We start from the raw sequence: 23263 nt of genomic DNA on the forward strand, positions 1-23263 counted from the left end.
TTGTTAAAATGTTCATTAATATGTATTGTCCCTCTTTCTAAATAAAAATAAATTAAATTAAATTCTATTAAAATGACCCTCATCCAGATCGCACTGCTTACAGGCATTTTCATAGCATAAAAAGATAGAGCTGGAGTCATTTAGATACCAGGGGAGGTACATTAAGTCTATATACTGTATAATTGAATGCAAAATTTGAACCAGGTGTGTGAATTTCTCCTATATTGGCTCCCTGTTAAATTCAGAATTAAATTCAAAATCCTGCTCCTCACAACGTCGTGAATCATCAGGCTCCATCTTTGTCTTTCCTGCTTCTTTAGTGCTCACAGTGAAATGAGTGTGTTCAGTTGTACGCCTGAAAGGGTGAGCATTCAACTGAGTTAAAGGAGTCTAACCATAGTAAAAGTATTTCCTTTGCAAACCCAGCATTTCATAAAGCTTTTGTATCAATATGTTTAAGTTCACAGGGTTGTTGGATTTGTAAATATATTCTGGCATATAAAAGATAAACATAAAGTAACAATAAAAATGCCCTGCAAAATGCTACCTAGCATTAGCACAACGTCACTACCTGTAGCTTGTGCAGTATAAAATAACATTATTAAACTTTTAATTTAATTATGCTAAATGTATATGGTGCATTTGAAATTGTGAAGTAGTTGATGACTGATTCAATTTCAATTGATTTCAATTATATTAGTTCAATAAGGATAAGGTTTATATGTACATGTGTATATGTGGCGGATTTTAATCTAAAAAAGGGGAGGGTAGGTAGGCCTCCCAGCACTCCTGTCTACTTTCTTCATCTCTGTATCCCATTTTTCTTCCCCCTTTTTTCTTTTCCTAACCTCTTCATTTAAATACTTTTTAAGACTCTGAGTCAAGTGCTTGTACTGCATTACTGGACTGTTCTGAACGTCTTAAATCCCCTTATTGATGAAGCAAACAGCGAAGTGAAGCTTTATAAAAGTAAAGACTTAACAAATGAGTTGGGGCAAACTAAACTGAATGAAAAACAAAAACAAACAACCCCCCCAGAATAAATAAACTAATAAAAAATCGAAAGCTATAATACCTCTGTTCGTCGATACTGTGTCTTGATAATGCTCTCTTGCCTTATTTTATATCCATAGCTTCCGTACTTTTGTACATTTAAGTGTGATTTTACTTGAGTGAGCTTGTCCACTCATCGAGCCTACAAGTCATCACTCAGGGCCAGTGTTGTCCATTAACCTGCCTGTGTGAGCATCAGAAACATGGCGGAAAGCGAGTTGAACGTTGACAGCCTCATCTCTAGATTACTGGAAGGTAGGTTAGCATTTGTGATCTAGCGTCTTTATGTAAATTTATTCGGGGAGGAGAAAAAGGCTATCTGGAGGTTCTTGTTTGTAACCAGGAACTTCACGACATGTTTCGAAAGCATTTCGCCATCGCATCCTTAGCTGTCTGTTTTTCATCGGCATCAAGCCTTTAAGCTAACCGCCGCGTTAAAAAGCTACGGTAAACGTTCGACCCAAATAGTGTGGCATCACTCTATCTGTTCGTTATTGCTGGTTAATGCTAGTTTTGAGATTGTGTGGAAAATAAGAGTGATGTCAAATTGGCTTGCTGTTGCCCGATAGGGATAGTGAAAGCTAATTAAATTAAGTAGTCATATAAGTTGAGGGTTTAACAGCACCTCTTTTGTTGTAGTGGGTGCTGGTTAATATTTTTCTTATGTTGGGGAACGGGAAGAACTGTGAAATTTTATGGTTTCTTAGTAACACTAATTGTTCTCGTTCCCAAGGCAGGTAACTAAGTCGGCTACCTCTGCGGACACACCCCCTTTACGTAGGGGATCACTAAAGCCTGCACGGCTAATGAGCCTTTGCTAATTTAAACAGTAAACCAGTGTATTCCCTAGGCTGTACCTGGGGTGGGAATCAACTCAGTCCACTAGTACTGTTCTGAGGTATTAGTATTTCCCACAGTACCTGATACTTTTAAATAAAGCAATTCCATAACATTTAAGAAAACGAGAATCTTGAGTTATTAGTTGCTGTACAATGCATAATTTAAGAGCTAAAATAAATGAAATGTATCAATAAAAATGACGTATTCGATTGATTAAAAAAGTGTCTTAAATGAAAACAAAATAAACAAAACTTAAAATTTAATTGTATTTTTGGTCCAATTTCTAAAAGTTGAAAAAAAACCTGCGTATGATACCCAGAATTATAAAGTAGTTTAAATAAACCCCACATCCATCAGTGTAAGTAAAAGTGAAGTGAACTTCTTTTACCTTTCACCCTAATCTTTTCATTTGCTCATAACAATTCAGTATTATTTTTGTTGTTGCTTGCCTGAAACCAAATAAAGAATGGTATACGGAAAACAATAAATAATATCTGGTTAAACATCCTGCTTATTGGCAGATGCACTTTGTGGTTATGGAAAAACCAATGATATGCAAAATCATTGTTACTGTCTTTACACTTCAAAATTTATTAAATCCTTCAATTCCATCTACTTTAATGCATGTCATGAACTAATTTTGGATGTATTTGTTCTGCACATACTGAAATTTGTGCATTTAACATCTGCAGGAAGAATGATAGTATTTAACATTACTAGAACTCCACTGTAATTAAAAATCAGCATCATGCTAATTTATTACAAATCTTTATTGTTTTTAATCTGTGGTTACCATTATGGGTTTAATGTGCAACTTGTACCTACTGTCAGTTTTTCAATAACATTTGTGAGTAAGCTTTCAGCTTTGGCTAGCGCTACCACATTTCTAAACAACCTTTGTTTTTTTTTCTTCATACATTAATCTGCCCTCTAGACTAGACCGCCTGCGCTCACTCACTCATAAACTTCCAACTGAGCCAACAAGCTGTTCATTCCTGATCTTGCCAGTTCATAACAACCCATGTTGACTGGAGTAAATGGCATATTTGGCCAGTAGCAAAGCAAAACTTGGTGATCAGATTTCTTTCATCTGTGGTGCAAATGTAAATAAAAGACAAAACTTGTGACTTGAACATACTATTTTTTTTAATTAATAGTTTTGTTTAATATAAATGTTTTGGGAATTGGTGATATGAATGAAATGTTTTTCTTTTTCTGTTTTAATCACAATAATGATATGTGTGTTACTTTTTACCTTGTAGTGCGAGGATGCCGTCCAGGGAAGATCGTACAGATGACAGAGGCTGAGGTGCGGGGGCTCTGCATCAAGTCCAGAGAGATTTTCCTCAGTCAGCCAATTCTTCTTGAACTTGAGGCTCCACTCAAAATCTGTGGTGAGAACCCACCTATATCCCCAGAGGGCATTTATATACATTGTTTTTATTTGTTCACTACATTTACAATGCTTATGGGTTGAATTGAGCAAAAATCCACTTGGATTTGTCTTATATGTTTTAAGTCCCTTCACAGCAAGACAGTCCACCCCACAATGCTGTTATTTTTGCTCCAGGTTAACCATATTTAGATTCACAGTAGTTCACTGTAGCACAGAAACTGCATTAGTGAAGATTATGAATAACTGCCTTATTGCCTCTGACACTGCACTTACCTGTGTGCTTGTCCTGCTTGATCTCAGTGCAGCATTTGATACAGTTGAGCTTAATATTTTACTACACATTTTATAAATATGTTTATAAATATGCCATTCTTTTTCAAATATATCTGTATAATCACATGAGATCAATAAACTGTAGGTAAAAATTTTAATTTCAGGTGATATCCATGGGCAGTACACAGACTTGTTAAGGCTATTCGAGTATGGAGGTTTTCCGCCAGAGGCCAACTATCTGTTCCTGGGAGATTACGTGGATAGAGGGAAGCAGTCATTAGAGACCATTTGCCTTCTTCTCGCTTACAAGATCAAATATCCAGAAAACTTCTTCTTGCTCAGAGGGAACCACGAGTGTGCCTCCATCAATCGCATCTACGGCTTCTATGACGAATGTAAGTTGAAAAATCAGTGCTTGCCTGCATCTGAATACTGTTAGATTTAAATTCTGTTAATTTAACTTGATGGTTACAGTTTCATAGATGTAAAGATTAGCTGCTTCTGTGGTTTGTATCGATACAAACTGAAGAACTATTTTCCTTTCTCTTTCTGTTATTCAATGGAAATAAGCACTATGGCAATAAATTATGTGTAAAAGACAAAAATGTTTGATCAACATTGGATTTAATCCTTAACATTCTCTAGTGCTTACTGCACTAGAGAATACAACTCATGATTATTAAAGTAATCTGATAATGATTAAACTTCAAAACACATATTGAATTTTCTGAAAGCTAAAAATGTGAAAAGTGAACATTTCTGGTTGTGAGATAACGGAGGTTTTCATGGATGTAAAATAACACACCTGAATTGGAAATTGTTTTTGGTTAAATTTTCCTCAGGCAAACGCAGGTTCAACATAAAGCTCTGGAAGACATTCACAGACTGTTTTAACTGTCTGCCCATTGCTGCGATTATTGATGAGAAGATTTTCTGCTGTCACGGAGGTTTGTGAAACATCTGTTATGTGGGAGGTAACAAAGTACGGCTGAATAATTTGTCTCCGTGAATTAAAAGTGTGCCTCTAAATAGGCAGTGAGTGATCATATAGAATTACTCCATTTATCATTCTTAGATATTTAAATGCATTTGAGGGCTCAGCTAGTAATATATCTTGTTACTATTGCATTAACTTAACATATTTTACTAACTACAGTAAATACTTGGTAATTCATGACATTAGTCAACTTTGTTTTTGTCATGTCTAAATTTTTTACTGATGCATGTAGTAAATACTGTCTTCTTTTGCTCAGGACTGTCACCTGATCTGCAGTCCATGGAACAAATCCGACGTATTATGAGACCCACTGATGTCCCAGACACAGGTCTGTGTTTAAGTTAATAGATTCATGAAGATCATCATATATATCTGTGGTCATTTCCCACTGTGTAAAATTATGAATACATTGCCACCTACTGCTTTAGCATGTAGACTGTATATAAAGGATGGACATAGCTTTGAGGTTTAAAGAGTAAAGCCATTGTCATAGTGCCTTAAGCCCCATCCAGATATGAAACGATTTGCTCATGGTGCCTTGCTTTGTAGCTGACAGATGCTCATTACAGGACATTTTAGGCTCTGGTTGTCTAGGTAACTCTCATGTTTTTACCACCCCCTTATGTCAGTCAGCACTTTCTTTGTTCCCACTCAGAGCTGTTTAGATCACTCACCTCAGAGATGAGGAAAAATGTAACTCAGGAGTGGTCCACTTCATGTCCTTAAGTTTTTTCATCTGTTGTCATTTGAAGCATCTGACTGTTAATGGCATTCCTGGATCTTTGCTTTCCATATCGCTGTTAGTTGTTCCATTTTGAACCCCCATTTAGACTGAATTTTTACAATGGCCAGTCAGGGTGACCATACCCATCACTTCTGGTAATTCCATCACATAGCCACGCCCATTTATGGTCACTGTCACGGTACACGTAGCTACCGCCACATCAGCACTGATATATGAGAGGACAAGTCAAAACCAGAAATTTTAAAACCTTTTTTTTTTTTTTACAAAAAGTGTCTTATTCCAGCTTCAGCAGCTGGAGGGCTGTGCTGCTCAAATCAACTAGTAATGTCAATTTGAGGTCGACTTTGCTGGATGGTACCATAAACACTTTTGTGATGAGGTTATGGTCTTGCTGACTAGTTTCAGTTATGTACGGTTTAGGGTGAGCCTGACTTGTGACTGACAAGTCTCTACTGTATCAGTGCATGGTGACAAGTTTGGATTTAAAACACCAAGATGTCGCTCAGAAACAAGTCTTCACAACAGTTTCACTAACCAACAGGTGAAATGTCAGGTTTTTTAAACACACAATTACATGTAGAAGTTTACAAAAATAGGCACTTGTCGGTGGGTAACTGCTCAACTCGACTGCACTGCTGACCTAAATGTGCCACATTCCAGGCTTGCTGTGCGACCTGCTGTGGTCTGATCCAGACAAAGATGTCCAGGGCTGGGGTGAAAATGATCGGGGCGTCTCCTTCACCTTTGGGGCTGATGTGGTCAGCAAGTTCCTCAACCGCCACGACTTGGACCTCATCTGTCGAGCACATCAGGTAACACTCAAGCTACTTGATGACATACAACTGTATTAAAATGGCTCAGCTGATAATTAAACTTCCATTTGTTAATGAAAACAAGTTTGGTCAGTTTTAATTGAATTAAATCATTTTTATTTATTACAGCTCGAAAGTGAAAACAGAGCTGATCATTTTGTATGCAAAACATGTTCCCTAAATATTCTTGAATGACTTACAACCACCAAGTAGAAAGTATTTTTGGCTTACTGAGTGGAACATTAAGCTACCAAAACAATCTTTAAAAAAAAAAACAAGCCTTAAAAATAACTGAATTGAATTTATTACCAAAATAGGTGCCAGTTAATTTTCAGTCAGTCATCTTGTATTAATCCTGCCACACCACAGGTTGTTGAGGACGGTTATGAGTTCTTTGCAAAGCGGCAGCTGGTGACCCTGTTTTCTGCTCCCAATTACTGTGGGGAGTTTGACAATGCAGGCGGCATGATGAGCGTGGACGAATCACTCATGTGTTCTTTTCAGGTAGAGCGTGTTAATTTTGATGGCACATTAAATCTCCCTTAAATCCTCTGTAGGCTTATGTCAACACTGCTATCTGTTCTTTTCAGATCCTGAAGCCGTCAGAGAAAAAAGCTAAGTATCAGTATGGAGGGGTGAATTCAGGACGCCCTGTCACCCCACCTCGTACCACTCAGGCACCTAAAAAGAGGTGAGCAGCTGGCCCCGACTCTCCTGCTCCTCCTCTGGCTGGGCTTTGGCCCACATCCCTGCAGGCTGCCTCAAACACTCCAGCCTTCTCAGTCAGTTTATTCATGTGTAAATAAAAACTCAAAGAGAGGGTTTTTTGTTTTGCTTGTTCTGTGGGTATTTTTATGAATATGTGAGTGATTTTTCTTTTTTAATGCTACAGTATGTATTTACTCAGCTCATTCAGGAATATTAACACCAACCTTTTTTCGAAATGGGCGAGATGCTTCTTTGCCTTCAGATTTAAAAAAAAAAAAAAAAATCGTGGTTTTGTAAATGCATGCACGCTTGTGTGATTGAGATGAGCTCTTTGTTTAAGCAATGTGTAAAATCAGCACTCTCCCAGCCTACAGGTCCGAATAATTCCAGTCTCATCTCGATTCCCACTGTGTTATCTCAAGTATTACACTGGTTAAATCGTTAAACATTTTGGGAAATATGCTCCTTTGTGTTCCTGCAAACTATCAGGTAAGACTTCTCACCTGTTAAATATGGCTTTCATAGCTTAGCACAAGGGCCTGAAATCACTCTTCAGACTTCCCAGTATAAAACTTAAATTGACAGATCTCTTGTTAAGGACACATTGCATCTCAATACCTGTCACGCTTTCAAAAGTATGGATGTGCTCTCAAGGAATGGCTGTTTGTTGCATTAGTGCATTTCCCACCATCACGGGTGTTAGTTTGCAAAACAGATGTGCCATGAGCACAGATCCATTAATTAAGACACAAATTGTTGTGCTTCCAGTCTGAAAGTGCAAAAGACTCTGGAGACACTCAGGACTAACAATTTTAAGTTTTCCTAATTGATACTTTGAGGCTTTAGTTGTGCTTTTAGGTGTTGGTTTGGTTTAGGCAGCAAAAATATTTGGTTAGATTTAGGAAAAGATCATGGGTTGGGTTTAAACAGGTGTAAATGGTAAATGGCCTGTATTTATATAGCGCTTTACTAGTCCCTAAGGACCCCAAAGCGCTTTACATATCCAGTCATCCACCCATTCACACACACTGGCGATGGCAAGCTACATTGTAGCCACAGCCACCCTGGGGCGCACTGACAGAGGCGAGGCTGCCGGACACTGGCACCACCGGGCCCTCTGACCACCACCAGTAGACAACGGGTGAAGTGTCTTGCCCAAGGAAACAACGATCGAGACTGTCCAAGCCGGGGCTCGAACCGGCAACCTTCCAATTACAAGGCGAACTCCCAACTCTCGAGCCACGATCGCCCCAAATGTTGTAGCAAATGTTTTAAAGCAGCGCATGTGGGCACAAGAGGTACTTCCAACTGAAGTGCATTAAATTCAGTGCTGGGGTAAGTGTCAACAAAAAGGACAATTTGTGTTCACAATTAGTCGTTTGTCTACTCCTTCAGGTTTTGCAGTGAGACTGAGCTGCAGGGTAGCATGAGCAAAGTATCTACCAGGTCGATTGTTAGATTTAGCTCCTCGAGTACTATTTTGTTTTTTTTTTAGGTTTATTCACAAATTAAATTTGAATTTGATTGCAATCAAATTTGGACTACCTTCTTAAAATTCACATACTATATAAGTATGGTGTACAGCATTAAAGTTGACTCAAAGAACGCCTTTAAAATTACTGTGGGTTTTGTTTTTTGTTCGTCCAGATAAACCAAATATTGTTAACGTTCTTGTTAATATTATTGGGCTTTGGAGGTGCTGATATGTTGATTTTGTTGTATTTGATCTCTGCTAGTCATGCTAGACACTTGATTCCAGTCTTTATGCTAAGCTCTGTTAGCTGTACCTACAGTCCCAAACAACACAACAAACGAACCGTTAATCAATTCACCATGAATTTCACACTTAGCAGGTACGGCCAAAGCATATTTCCCATAATGTTGAATTTTATCTTTAAATGTGACAGCTAAGACTTTTCTCACGACTCAAGAATGTTTTCTTCCTATGGAGATGCCAATAAAATCCAGAGACTTTTATGATGTTAGTGCAATAAACATTGCTAGAAATTTTGCTGTATGCAAGCACAATTATGTGAGAGGGCTATTAAAGCCTCTTAATTTCAAAAAGATGCCAACTTGTGCTAAATCTTTAGTTGGGCATTTGTATAAAGCCGATGCTCCTCGTAGTGTTTCAAGTCCATTTTTCCACAACTCATACTGTACTGTGTACATTTTTAATCCCTCACATCACTGAACAAGCATTAGTGGGTGTTTCCATTGTTGGTATAAAATATCGATAAAGCAACATTGTAAATGGTTCCTTTTTTGCTTCTGAAGTAAAAATCCAGACATCATGGACCCACACCGCTCAGAGAGCACTTTGAGTGTGTGTCCTTTAGTCTGATAAATACAGTAAATGTGTAGAAAAGTAGACAGATGTGCCAGTGTGAAAAAAGAGAAATAGAAGGTAAGAAAATGAAGAACACGGCATCTTGTTAGATACAAGACGAGGTTTCAAATACAGGATTAACTAGTCGTCAGTTTATTTTTAGTGTTCACAGCTCAGTTGTATGTTTGTTCTTCACAGCAGTGGGGTTTGACCATTGCCCTCTTTCACTGTCCAGAATGCATTTTCTGTTACTGTGTGTAAAAAGAGGGTAAAATGTATCAAGTCAAGATGCCTGCATTTTGTTTGTTGTTGGCATTGCATTACGTATAGACTGTTCCGACTTTGTGGTTACCGAATCAAGTACAGTACATCATTTCCAACTCACTAACCAACATTTAACCTTCAGATCTTGCCTTTTGCCTTGTAAATCTATTGGTCTTCAAGTTGAGAAACCGTATGTTAAGATGTTCTGAGATTTGTACAAGTTTGTTTCAAATGAGTGAAATAAATGGAAGTGCTGTTAAGCCTGCTTTAATACTTGTGTCTGATTCATTAAATTAGTGCAGATCATAGTGGTAGTTTGGTTAGTCTGCTGACACTCAGAAATCACGGTGATTTGTTTTAGGCACAGGAACACAGAATACCCTCAATACTGCTGTTACTAGTTACATTTAAAAATTAGATACACCAGTCAAATAATGTGGTTAATAAAAAAACAAAACAGTGATTTTACACTGTATGTTTTGACAACATAAAGACAAACCTCAGTCTGACTTGAGAGCTTGCAGCACTGACTGTGGTACTCTGCTGACGTAGTACTTGTGGTTACGGAGTGTAGCAAGAACCCCGGCAGAGTTCATGTGCTTTACACTAGCATCATAGCGGTATGCATTTCCATGCATATCAGTCAGTTTACCTGCATTAGAAAAAGAGATGATCAGGAAATATTTGGGAAACGATTTTAGAAAGTGGTTTAAACCCTAAAAAAAACAGTGTCTATACATGACATTATGTTGCTATATGATTAAACGTTTTCACCTCCAACAGCATGCAGGATTGCTTCAGGAGCACAAGTGTCCCACTTCTTGCACCCTGGACTAGCAAAGACATAGGCAGAAGCTTTTCCTTCAACAAGCTGGATAATCTGCAGGTAGAGAAGCACGGACAGAAAAATGTACGTTCAGTCTCTCTGTGTAGAATTTATCTATGTACAGTGGGGCAAAAAAGTATTTAGTCAGCCACCGATTGTGCAAGTTTCCCCACTTAAAATGATGACAGAGGTCAGTAATTTGCACCAGAGGTACACTTCAACTGTGAGAGACAGAATGTGAAAAAAAAAAATCCATGAATCCACATGGTAGGATTTGTAAAGAATTTATTCGTGAATCAGGGTGGAAAATAAGTATTTGGTCAATAACAAAAATACAACTCAATACTTTGTAACATAACCTTTGTTGGCAATAACAGAGGTCAAACGTTTACTATAGGTCTTTACCAGGGGCCTGTTCTTCGTACGTCGCTTACTACATCCAAGATCAAATGACACATCCAAGACCAAACCATCGCGCTAACCGTGAGCTCGCTAATCCGGTTCCCCGAACACACCTGCTGTTGACGATTAGTACAGCTGGACACAGTAATGTGACATCACTGGGTGTCGTAAAAGGGGCTACGCATCGATAGTAGAAACATTGATCGGCAACCCGCTGATTGGTCGGCGAAAATGTCGAAGGAGCGCGCTTGGTATTTTCCGGCAGCAGAGCAAGAACTCATGAGTGAGGGATTTCAGGAGTTTCAGAGTTTAATGAAAACGCAAGAGAACACTGCAAAGGCTGAAAAAGCAAGGAGAGAGGGCTGGCAGAAAGTTGCTGACAAATCAAACTCGTAGGTAATTTAATAATAATAATAATAATGGATTGGGTTTATATAGCGCTTTCCAAGGCACCCAAAGCGCTGTACGATACCACTATTCATTCACTCCCACATTCACACACTGGTGGAGGCAGCTACGGTTGTAGCCAGGCTCCCATATCGCGCCATCGGCCCCTCTGGCCAACACCAGTAGGCGGTAGGGTAGATCTATCATATGACACTATATTGTCCAATATCATATGGCATTATATTATATTATAATATGTTATATTATATCCCCTTTCACATTAGAGCCACAACAGGACCCACAAGAACATGGGAACAAGTAAAAGTGGAATACAGGAGTATTCTACAGAATGGTAATATTTATCTCTTAGATTGCTTTTCGTCTCTTGGCAAGGTAATACTGGCCTGTAATACTCTGTTAGTTTGTTCATAACAGCAACCAAGAAAAGGGCAGAGGAAAAAAAGACAGGTGGTGGTCCTGCACCCCCTCGTCAACAAGTTGGTTAAGTAAATAATACCCTCACGGGAATATCGATATCTCTCAATGAGCACACTGTCGCGCTGAGCTAAAGGATCCTGTCTATCCCGCAATATACGCTGAATTCTGAGGACTCTCCTTATCAATCTTGCACCTTCCGCAATGGGTTGGTCGCGTATACGGACAGGACATGGCTGCGACAGACTTCCCAAATCCACCTTCGCTTTTATAGCCGTGGTCTCTCATCTTGATTACACGAAGTAATTTACAATTACTACTCTGAAATATGAATTACATCTGTAATAATCACATACATGTAATAGAATGTTAATAGTACATTTCCCTTTTTTAGGGAATGACCTGTATGTATCTGTGTGAAATCAATAAATGGATCAGGTGCTGCATTGTCTTTAGTTACATTGATGTTATTTATTTATGGTGAAACAGTGGTGGAATATCGCTGTTGCTTTCGTATGAATGAAGCGGACATACCTGCGTGGCCGCGATCTAATCCTGTTTACATAAAGTAAACCTGCTCGGGAGCAGGTTTACGCTTACGGCTCTGTTGCTATGACAGCAAGTCCCGGATGAGCTTCGGGGAACCGAACGATCCAGGATCACGCAAAATCGTCAACAATCTAATCCAGCTAACTTACTTAGCGAGGTACGAAGAACAGGCCCCAGGTTTGCACACACAGTAGCTGGTATTTTGGCCCATTCCTCCATGCAGATCTTCTCGAGAGCAGTGATGTTTTGGGGCTGTCGCCGAGCAACACGGACTTTCAACTCCCGCCACAGATTTTCTATGGAGTTGAGGTCTGGAGACTGGCTAGGCCACTCCAGGACTTTCAAATGCTTCTTATGGAGCCACTCCTTTGTTGCCCGGGCGGTGTGTTTTGGATCATTGTCATGTTGGAAGACCCAGCCTCGTTTCATCTTCAAAGTTCTCACTGATGGAAGGAGGTTTTGGCTCAAAATCTCACGATACATGGCCCCATTCATTCTGTCCTTAACACGGATCAGTCGTCCTGTCCCCTTGGCAGAAAAACAGCCCCATAGCATGATGTTTCCACCCCCATGCTTCACAGTAGGTATGGTGTTCTTGGGATGCAACTCACTATTCTTCTTCCTCCAAACACGACGAGTTGAGTTTATACCAAAAAGTTCTACTTTGGTTTCATCTGACCACATGACATTCTCCCAATCCTCTGCTGTATCATCCATGTGCTCTCTGGCAAACTTCAGACGGGCCTGGACATGCACTGGCTTCAGCAGCGGAACACGTCTGGCACTGCGGGATTTGATTCCTTGCCGTTGTAGTGTGTTACTGATGGTGACCTTTGTTACTTTGGTCCCAGCTCTCTGCAGGTCATTCACCAGGTCCCCCCGTGTGGTTCTGGGATCTTTGCTCACCGTTCTCATGATCATTTTGACCCCACGGGATGAGATCTTGCGTGGAGCCCCAGATCGAGGGAGATTATCAGTGGTCTTGTATGTCTTCCATTTTCTGATGATTGCTCCCACAGTTGATTTTTTCACACCAAGCTGCTTGCCTATTGTAGATTCACTCTTCCCAGTCTGGTGCAGGTCTACAATACTTTTCCTGGTGTCCTTCGAAAGCTCTTTGGTCTTGGCCATGGCGGAGTTTGGAGTCTGACTGTTTGAGGCTGTGGACAGGTGTCTTTTATACAGATGATGAGTTCAAACAGGTGCCATTCATACAGGTAACGAGTGGGGGACAGAAAAGCTTCTTACAGAAGACGTTACAGGTCTGTGAGAGCCAGAGATTTTCCTTGTTTGAGGTGACCAAATACTTATTTTCCACCCTGATTTACGAATAAATTCTTTACAAATCCTACCATGTGAATTCATGGATTTTTTTTTCACATTCTGTCTCTCACAGTTGAAGTGTACCTCTGGTGCAAATTACTGACCTCTGTCATCATTTTAAGTGGGGGAACTTGCACAATCGGTGGCTGACTAAATACTTTTTTGCCCCACTGTAACTAGACAAAAGCATTCACTTTTCCAAGTTTTAATTTTAATAATGTAAAAGAAAAATCTCACTGCTTCATAATTCATTGGTCACTAATGCAAAAAAGTGAGTTCAATTTGTTAGCACTTTTTTTATATTGATTTACATCTTTCTTTTATTATTTATATAGTAACAACCTTCACCACCTTCATAATGGGGTGCTAAACTAAAGCAAAGAGCCTGCAACAATAGAGAGAAAACCACATTTACAACAATCTTCTATGAATGCTACTTTGCAATACTGGCAATCTTTTAATATAAAGAGAACGCCGGTTGGGGTGAGAGGAAAGAAGAGCAGAGAGAGCTGATAACCAATAAACTAAACAAAGCACAAACTCCAGGACGATACATAAAATAAAGCCATGGAGTAGTGGGATATAAATGCATGAAGGGTGCATTTGGTAGATTATGTGAGGTATGCCTGCAGACAAAGCCCTATGATAGCATAAGAAGAGCACAGGACCCTACTTTAACAGAACCTGTGGATTCAAAGCTTGTGATGGCACACGGGGAATCAATCAACTGACTGTTCATTCTATACGTGCAGTTTTTCTGTCTTGATGATCTCTGAAATTAAAGATAATGTTGATAAGTTTTAAAAAACCCTGCCCGAACAAGTACACAGAGTTGTTACCACTGTCAGAAGAAAATTTTAGATCCATCTTACCTTATTTCCAGCACCACCCACTCGTACAACTTCGTGAGGCTCCATGGCATCCACACAGTCTGTTACCAGCTTGTTGCTATGGGAACGGGTGGTGGTGACAATCCGTCTGTCACCTGGAACTTCCTGGAGCTGGAACCCAAAAGCGCCCAATCCCAGCATCCCCCACATGGTTCTTCCTAATTGTGTTCCTGCACCAAGCTGATGTTGAAAATGTCACAATTAACCTTACTCACTCAACTACTACAGACTGTTTCTGTTACATATATGTGCAGCTGCAAGAGTCCTACTGTGATATCATGCTTTTACATTCCCTAATGTGCACAACAATGAGACAAGCCCAGATATCAAACGGTGGAAAAGCAGGGGTTCAAGCAACTGGTTAAAAAGCTTGACGGAAGTGACGACATTCCAGGTAGAAAATATTTTTCAGTTTCAGTTTTATTGGGTGTCAATATCGTGCAGGTCCTGGAGAGTTACAAGGTTAGGTTACTTTAGTTATTCTAAATTTAGAAGTTAAAAAGTTAATCATCATTAATATCATCATTGCAAATTTCATTGAACTATTGTGTTATAATTTTAAAGCTATATTGCTCACTCAGATGCTAAGCTGCTGGCCTATTGTTATAGCTTGCATGTAGATTTTTAATAAGCGAGCTATTCTATAATGCATCTCTAAGATGTACAATGCAATTCAGCAACTGAAGACTAAAATATGGCTCTAGTCAGCGTTTATCAGGAGAAGATGGGCCACAGCACAGCTGAGACTTCTAATTTTGCCTCTGAGAAGCCATCAAGCTCACCAGGTACAGCATGCTCAGTGGGTAAGAAAATCACATTATTTCCATCTCTGGTGACTCTTTCATCTGTGCAGCTTTTGTGCGCTGTTTTTAGTGCGTCTTGTGATGATTTTGTTGTGTACTATAAGGTGAATGATGTTTACAAAAAGTACTACAAAATAGCCGACACACTATATAGCAAAGCTGTTAGACAGTTTGAACACAGTTTTGATTTGGCTTGTACCTGGTAGTTGTAGAACGGCTGGTTGATCACGCCTGCGATGGCTTTGCCTCCATATGCAATCCCAATGAGCACTGTCACATTATCCAGGAGCCCTGAAGTCAGGAAGCAGCAGGATGTTAGCTGGAAGCCACTAAACGACATTACTGCACTTTCACTCATAAATATTTCTAGTGTGGCCATAATAATTAATATTCTGCAAGGCCCGGCTTAACCGTTGCCTTCCCATACAGAGAGCTGTGCTGTGAGGCTGAGGGGTGTCCAACCCTTTGTGTGGTGCCTGGGCCACAGCTTGGAAATGGAAACACCTCGATGCTAGGGTCAGCAGAAAGACAGCGGACAGGTGGATAAGCAGGAGCAGGGATGAACAAAGAAGAGGCAAAAAAAGTAGCAGTGAAGTTCTGAGAGCTGAGAACCAGAAAGCAACCAAGCAGGCTTGTGCACAGAGAGCTTTATGCAGCTGAATACACAGAGATGGGAGGAGATTTTTAAGACATGCTTCAGAAGAGCATACCTTCAGTATATTCCTTTGTGCCATCAAGAGGATCTACCCACACAACTATCTGAAATTCAGATAGACACATTCAGAACAAGTACGTATACACCGTAGGAGGTAAACAGTGTCCAAGCAACAACTGTACAACACTGATTTGTAATAGCAGAAAATACTTTTTTATTCAGGTGCTAAACCTCTGAAACTAAACCCACATGTGATTACCTCTTCTTCTTTCAGCTGGCTGTACTCAGGTGGACAACTTCTCTGAAGAATTTCCTCTGACTGGCCAGTCTCAATTAGATCTTCCTGTATCACTTCAGAAGGAAGATCCTGAACAAAGTATATAAATATTCATGAGCTTTGTCATAATACGAGGATGTTTTTAGGTCTAGGTATCCACAGCAAATAATTTGGCTAAATATTGTTGACACTTACTTCCTCTCCAATTATGGTGATTTTGGGGAAACGTTTGGACAGTGAAGCACAAATGCTCTGCTGTGCTAGTCTGTCTGCCAGTGTTTGCAGATCATTAGCGCCTGTCTGTGCAAAAGTAGAAACAGAAATGTTAAACTTATATGTTTAACCATGAGTGCAGCTAGTGTTGTTAAACCACAAAATGCACATAGTGGGGTCATACCTTTTCCACAATACCAAGTTCTCCACTGTGAAGGACCTTCCGTACAATGGTCCCAGCCTTTTCAGCCACAGCATAGGCTGAGGCCACCAGTCGCATAACAACAGCAGGACTTCCAGACATTGCTTTCTGGTTGGTGTAGGGCAGAAGAAAGTAAAACTCATAAAACTAGGAGTGATTTTGTTCATTATGCCAATCTGCTATAGCCAGGTTTAAAAACTCAAATGCATAGTACTCCAGTTGATAAATATAATATCTTAAATAAAAGATAACAATGATGACCCTTATTGTTATCTGACAGAGAAGCTCTTCTACCCCTATATACGGGAGGAAACAGGACTGGACAACCGTGAATAGGATGGTTAACAACAAATCTCCAAAACAACTGAATGTGAAACTGCAGAACAGATTTGCTCCACTATCAAAGGACCCTGGATCTATATCGGACAACCATCCATCTAAAAGCAGCGAAATAAGGTCTGAAAATCTGTTGAAAAGTGAAAGGCCACAGGGAAAGCTAAAGGCTAGGCCTGAAACTCTGATTGTACATCCTTTACGGCAGAGTCACCCACAAAGGATGTGCGGTAAGAACACTAAAGTCCTCTGCTTTCCTAACGATATGGTCAACAACCTGAAGGAGAGAATTCTTCAAATTGCAGATGAATATCCAACTGTGACAAACATTGTTCTGTATACAGGGTCAAACGATGTGTCCAAACAACAGTCGGAGGTTCTGAAACTGGACTTTACTGGATTATTAAATACTGTAAACTCTCTGAATGCAGCTGTATTCATCAGTGGACCTGTACCGCCGGTCAGAGGAGGAGACGAGAGATTCAGCAGGTTGTTTACACTGAATAAATGGCTTATATCAGCATGTGCTGACCACTCAGTGCACTTTATCGACAACTTTAATATTTTTTGGGAACGCAGGCATCTGTTCAAAGCAAATGGATTTAATTTTAACAAGTCAGGGGTGAAACTGTTCACCTCCAACTTGTTTTATTCCATACGTCATCCATCCGTGCTTGGTGCCAAGGCTGAGATAAACGAGGAGTTATCTCATAAAGAGGAACAAACAGTACTCCAAGAACAGACAAAGCCCAGCAGAAGCCTTGAGGAGGAGCTCCATTTGCCCCCACCCGGGAAGAGCCTCAGAAAGGAGAGACATCCATGGCATCTGAGGAAGAGCCTCAGAAAGGAGAGACATCTAAGGCAAGAAGAGGGGTCCCTATTTGCCTCCAACTCTCTCAACAACACCAACGACCAGGACAAGGGACCACGACCTTCCCCAGTCCCCCAAACCCCTGACAGGCCATCACCCTCCTCCCCCTCCCTTTCTCCCTCCTCCCCACACCTGAAATTCACTGAGGAGATGATGGAGCGGGTCAATGCTGGGCTCAGATCTACCCCCCGTCCCAATCCCTTTTTGTCCCCCATAAACCCCCCACCAGAGCGGCCAAAGGTTCGCCATCGAGCCCCACCCTCAACAGAGCAATCGAAGTCACATTGCCCAGCCTCGCCCCCCTTAGTTCCTCTTCATGCCCTGTCTCCGCAGTCTGATGCGTGATGTGTGAAGGGTCCGGGCTGTGAGGATTATGGCAGTGATGACTTTTCCCAGGAGAAGCTGGGACCCTGTTTACTAGAAGGTTTTAAAATTTCTGTACTTTTAGGTGACAGGAGACATGTGGCCTGGTCAAAACACAGAAAGCTGCACTCTAAAAGATCTTTAAACATAGTAAACATACCTTGTGTGCCACAGACTGCTCCCAAACACGAGGAGACAAGTAATACCTCTAAAACACTTAAGTTGGCTTTATTAAACATTAGATCTCTAGCTGGGAAAACATTTTTAATTAATGATTTAATCACTGAGCACAGCCTTGATTTTATGTTTTTAACTGAAACTTGGTTGGACCAAAGTAACAGTGGAGCTGTTCTCATCGAGACGACCCCTCCTAACTACAGTTTTATCAGTGAGGTCAGGGCGAGCAGGAGAGGAGGAGGGGTTGCTGTCTTATTTAATGAATCATTTCAATGTAAGCAGCTATCTCCTGGAAGTTTTCAGTCTTTTGAATATGTGGCTTTACAGCTGAAGGCCCCATCCAAAGTTGTGTTTCTTAATGTTTACAGGCCTCCCAAATACTGCACAGACTTTTTTAATGACCTCAGTGAACTGCTGTCTGTGATCTGTGTTGATTTTGACTGTGTAATTATTGCTGGGGATTTTAACATTCATGTGGACAACCCTCAGGACAAAGGGACTAAAGACCTGAGTAACACTCTGGGCAACTTTGGGCTGACTCAGCATGTAACAGAGGCCACACATAATAGAGGACACACTCTTGACCTACTGATCTCCAAGAGCCTGAGCATTTCAAAGGTTACTGTGTCTGATGTGGGCCTGTCTGATCATTACTGTGTTTTCTTTGAAAGTAAAATCTCAGCCCACACAAATATATCAACAACAGTGATCACAAAACGGTGTATAACTGAACACAGTAGTGCAATTTTTAACCAGGTCTTCCCATTAACACCTGACCTGCCCAGAGGGTCAGTCAATGAGCTCGTCAATAGCTTCAATGCTAACATGTTAAATGTAATGGACACTATTGCTCCCATTAAGGTGAAGGTTATCTCTGGAAGGAAAAAGTCTCCATGGAGAAACTCCACACTGGTGAAAAAAGAAAAAAGAGAGTGTAGGAAAGCTGAGCGCAGATGGAGAAAAACAAACCTCCAGGTTCATTATGACATTTATAAAGAGAAACTTCACAATTATAATTTACAACTGAGGAATGCAAGGAGGTCCTACTTCTCTGACATCATCACTAAAAACAGCCATAATGCTCGGGTCTTATTTTCTACAGTTGACAGGCTAACAAACCCTCCTGTGTCAGTGGCAGCTGAACTTCATTCGACCATGGCCTGCAATGACTTTGCCAAATTCTTCACTGAAAAAATCCAAAAAATTAGACAAGCAATTGGTACATCAACAGCAGATCCAGGATATGTACTGTGTCCACCAAAAAACTGTTTAAACACCATGAAACAGTTTCAACCTATTAACAGCAAAGACCTGGAGGACATCTTAGGTAAACTGAACTCCTCCTCCTGCTGTTTAGATGTCCTGCCAACAAGTTTTTTCAAAAAGGTCTCAAAGACTTTAGAGTCAGACCTGTTACAGATCGTCAACTTTTCTTTATTATCAGGTGTGTTTCCAGAATCACTAAAAACTGCTGTAATCAAACCTATACTGAAAAAGGACAATCTTGACAAGACACAAATGAACAACTACAGGCCGATCTCAAATCTCCCGTTTTTAAGTAAGATCATTGAAAAAGCAGTTTCTCAACAGCTCAGTTACTTCTTAAAACAGAATAATTGCTACGATGCCTTCCAGTCAGGTTTTAGACAGAACCACAGCACTGAAACCGCTCTGACCAAAGTGTTTAATGACATATGTCTGAATACAGACAGTGGAAAAATGTCAGTCCTAGTTTTACTGGATCTCAGTGCAGCATTTGATACAGTTGACCATAACATATTACTCAAACGACTGGAGAACTGGACAGGTCTTTCAGGAACTGTACTAAACTGGTTCAAAACATACGTAGAAAACAGGAAATACTTTGTATCAATAGGTAACTTCACATCTGAGCAGACAAGTATCACATGTGGAGTTCCCCAAGGTTCCATCTTGGGACCCCTTCTGTTTAACATCTACATGCTCCCACTGGCACAGATTATAAACAACAACAAAATAAACTATCACAGCTATGCAGATGACACACAAATATATATCACAATGTCACCAGGAGACCGAGGCCCTGTACAGGCTCTTGGTAAATGCATTGAGGAAATCAATGACTGGTTGTGCCACAATTTTCTCCAGCTAAACAAAAACAAAACTGAGGTAATAGTCTTTGGCGCCAAAGAAAAACGATTACAGGTCACCAGAGAACTTCAATCTATACATCTAAAAACCACAAACCAGGCGAGAAATTTGGGTGTAGTGATGGATCTAGACCTAAACTTAGAAAAACACATTAAGACAATAACAAAGTCAGCTTACTATCACCTCAAGAATATATCAAGGATAAAAGATCTGATGTCTCAACAGGACCTGGAAAAACTAGTCCATGCATTCATCTTTAGTAGGCTTGATTACTGTAACAGCATCTTTACAGGTCTACCTAAAAAATCAGTCAGACAACTACAGCTCATTCAGAACTCTGCTGCTCGAGTCCTCACTAAGACCAAAAAAGTGGACCACATCAGTCCAGCTCTGAGGTCCTTACACTGGCTGCCTGTCCGTCAGAGGATAGACTTTAAAGTTCTGATGCTGGCCTATAAAGCTCTGAATGGTTTAGGACCAAAATACATCAATGACCTCCTGACCCAGTATGAACCTTCCAGATCCCTCAGGTCATCTGGATCCGGTCTTTTATCAGTTCCCAGAGTCAGAACCAGACACGGAGAAGCTGCATTCAGCTTTTATGCTCCTTATATCTGGAACAAACTCCCAGAAAGCCTCAGATCAGCTGAAACACTCAGTTTATTTAAATCCAGGTTGAAGACTCACCTGTTCTCAGCTGCATTTGAATAAAGCACCAAATCCACACTTTAAGCTTAAATTTCAAAACTTACATTTAACTACTGATTTTATCTACTGTTCTGATTTTATCTGTTTTGATTTTATATACTGTTTTGTTTGTTTGTTTGTTTGTTTGTTTGTTTGTTAATTAGTTAGTTAGTTTATTTGCTTGTTTTAATCAATTTTAAATCATGCTTTTTATTTGTTCTTGTTTCTAATGTCTCTGTAAAGCACTTTGAATCACCTTGTTGTTGAATTGTGCTATACAAATAAACTTGCCTTGCCTTGCCTTAAAATTAACAAAAAAATAATTCCTTTTTGGATTTATTCCTTAAAAAATAGCTGAAAAATACCAAATACTCTGGAGAAGCAAATAGCTTTTACAATCCCCCAGTTAAATTAAAAGAATACATAGGATACTGCAGCTACAAGAGTTAATGACGAAGTTAAGCTGATCACAACACACTAATATCAGAAAAATAATAGTAGCTTCTTTTTGTTGTACATTTTTCTTATCTTAATGTACATCAAAAAATATTTTTAGGTTATTTTAATAAGATTTACACATTCAAATGAAAATATTTAGCTAAAGGCAGTTGTCCCATTAATTCACAACAACACTAGTGCCATCATCTGCCAATATTTTTTAGCAAAGTGCTACAAGTCGAAAATGTCACTTTAATGTGATATAGATAGATAGATAGATAGATAGATAGATAGATAGATAGATAGATAGATAGATAGATAGATAGATATACATACACACACAGGTCAGACTGGTCTAAAAACAACTACTCAAGCAGGTCTTTCAACTCTCCACTCCCTATAATGCTAAAGGATGTGGATATCCCGAATATGGTCATCTGTGGCATAGGTTATGCTGTGGGTGCAGCAGCTGATTAATTGACTAATCATTCAGCTGTACTTTACTGTGTAAATCAATAATTTCTAGTATACCTTGTACTCATATGCATAAATTTGTAAAGTAATTAAACTGTTACACAAACATAAACATTACTCGCTGAAATATAGTGCAGTACAGGTATAAGGTCTCACAAATAGACAAGAGTAAAGTTTAAGTATGTTAAGATTGCATTTTAGTAAGTACAGTACTAAATGTACTTAATAACAGCCTAACATTGATAGTTTAAAACTCAGTGAATGCCGTCTTTCGATAACCAGCTTCGTAGCTTAAATATTAAGTAGTTAACTTTGCATTTTAGAGTGATTAGTTTAGCTAAGTAACTAAAAGTCGGGTGTAAACGGAATTCTAAGTAAGCTCGTGCAGTTAAGGCTAATTAGCCACCATGCTATAGCTCAAAGCTAGGTGACTAAAAATCTAAAATGAAGAATATTAAAAAATATATCCTCTTAACTTTGATGAGTACTTACTGATGCTAACGCTGTGCAATAGCCACAGTTTTCCTGGACTGCACCTGGAGATTGTGAAGAAGGGAGATGCAGGAAGTGGTAGACCTTTTATCCCCACAAGATATGTACCCCCTCGCCCAAAAGACAAACTCTCAGCAACGTTTCAGAATGAACCCGTCAACAAATAATAAGAATGCCGACACGGATTAAAATACAGCGATTATCTCTCATATATGAATGTGTTTAAGTAATTCGAATTTGTATTACGCAAAACAACGTTAAATTTTGCTTAAAACTGGTCTAATCACAATGTAAAACCGTTACGGAAGTACCGGAATGTGGAGGTGAACCATTTCGCTTTTGCTCATGAAACACGTTTTCTCTGTAATGACAGATGTGACGGGTCAAAGTGCCCGCCGGTTTCGTCGAAGGGGAGGAAAGGAAGGACAGCCGTACAGTTTTTTGTTTAAATTTTATTTAACATTCAGTTTTCTTGACCGTAATTCTGTTTTCAGTGAGAAAGCTGTGTTTTGCATTTTAGAACTCCACTTCGTGAATCGCAAACACAATTTGTTATCGGACATCTGTACTTTTTTTCCCTCCTTCTAATTTTCTGTCATATGCAGCATTACAGTAGTGGATGTTCATGTGTCTGCACAAATAATCATTGAGAACCAAAAGCTGCTGCTTTAAATGCAGGGTTTCAGCACTTGTTGTACACTTGACCCTGTGTGATATCAATAAGACCACATACTTGGTCATCTCTAGTGAGTGCCCACATGCTTTTTCAATCATCTGTTTGACAGGAGCAACCAATCAGCAGTAAGGTCGCTTAAAGGCCTAGAATACAACAGATTATTTTGAGCTACTCTAGTAGCTAAAGAAAAAACACAAAGATGTAAAGTTAAGAAATTAAGATGTAAACCTAAAATAAAATAAA

General features: G+C 39.7%; 2 protein-coding genes across 3 annotated transcripts; one reads left to right on the forward strand and one right to left on the reverse strand.

The window, feature by feature from the left end:
- Nucleotides 1-1086: 1086 nt before the first annotated feature.
- LOC113037249 (serine/threonine-protein phosphatase PP1-beta catalytic subunit-like) lies at nt 1087-6936 on the forward strand. The gene is made up of 8 exons (XM_026194127.1): nt 1087-1308; nt 3156-3287; nt 3727-3957; nt 4405-4509; nt 4816-4887; nt 5965-6116; nt 6486-6620; nt 6707-6936. Exons 1-8 carry the CDS (start codon nt 1257-1259, stop codon nt 6809-6811), a joined length of 984 nt encoding a protein of 327 aa, XP_026049912.1. The 5' UTR covers nt 1087-1256; the 3' UTR covers nt 6812-6936.
- Nucleotides 6040-22681, reverse strand: bpnt1 (bisphosphate nucleotidase 1). 2 transcript variants are annotated; one of them, XM_026194128.1, is made up of 11 exons: nt 22656-22681; nt 22345-22388; nt 16362-16487; nt 16160-16264; nt 15947-16054; nt 15743-15791; nt 15232-15323; nt 14212-14409; nt 10192-10297; nt 9917-10069; nt 9284-9404 (listed from the first exon to the last, which is right to left on the reverse strand). In XM_026194128.1, exons 3-10 carry the CDS (start codon nt 16479-16481, stop codon nt 9918-9920), a joined length of 930 nt encoding a protein of 309 aa, XP_026049913.1. In that variant the 5' UTR covers nt 16482-16487; nt 22345-22388; nt 22656-22681; the 3' UTR covers nt 9284-9404; nt 9917. The 2 variants fall into 2 exon arrangements, with proteins under 2 accessions (XP_026049914.1, XP_026049913.1); XM_026194129.1 differs by lacking the exons at nt 9284-9404; nt 22656-22681 and adding an exon at nt 6040-6100 and having other exon boundaries at nt 22345-22649.
- Between the last annotated feature and the right edge of the window lie 582 nt (nt 22682-23263).

This window comes from Astatotilapia calliptera, chromosome 15 (genome assembly GCF_900246225.1).
Source record: "Astatotilapia calliptera chromosome 15, fAstCal1.2, whole genome shotgun sequence".
NCBI classification, from domain to species: domain Eukaryota; kingdom Metazoa; phylum Chordata; class Actinopteri; order Cichliformes; family Cichlidae; genus Astatotilapia; species Astatotilapia calliptera.

Excerpts from the sequence above, each read along its gene's own strand:
- LOC113037249 (XM_026194127.1), top strand. The coding sequence starts at position 1,257 with ATGGCGGAAAGCGAGTTGAACGTTGACAGCCTCATCTCTAGATTACTG. Across the intron at positions 3,958-4,404 it reads CTACGGCTTCTATGACGAAT|GCAAACGCAGGTTCAACATA; the intron begins GTAAGTTGAAAA and ends AATTTTCCTCAG. Across the intron at positions 6,117-6,485 it reads TCATCTGTCGAGCACATCAG|GTTGTTGAGGACGGTTATGA; the intron begins GTAACACTCAAG and ends GCCACACCACAG.
- bpnt1 (XM_026194129.1), bottom strand. The coding sequence starts at position 16,481 with ATGTCTGGAAGTCCTGCTGTTGTTATGCGACTGGTGGCCTCAGCCTAT. Across the intron at positions 16,055-16,159 it reads TCACCATAATTGGAGAGGAA|GATCTTCCTTCTGAAGTGAT; the intron begins GTAAGTGTCAAC and ends TACTTTGTTCAG. Across the intron at positions 14,410-15,231 it reads AGCCGTTCTACAACTACCAG|CTTGGTGCAGGAACACAATT; the intron begins GTACAAGCCAAA and ends TTTCAACATCAG.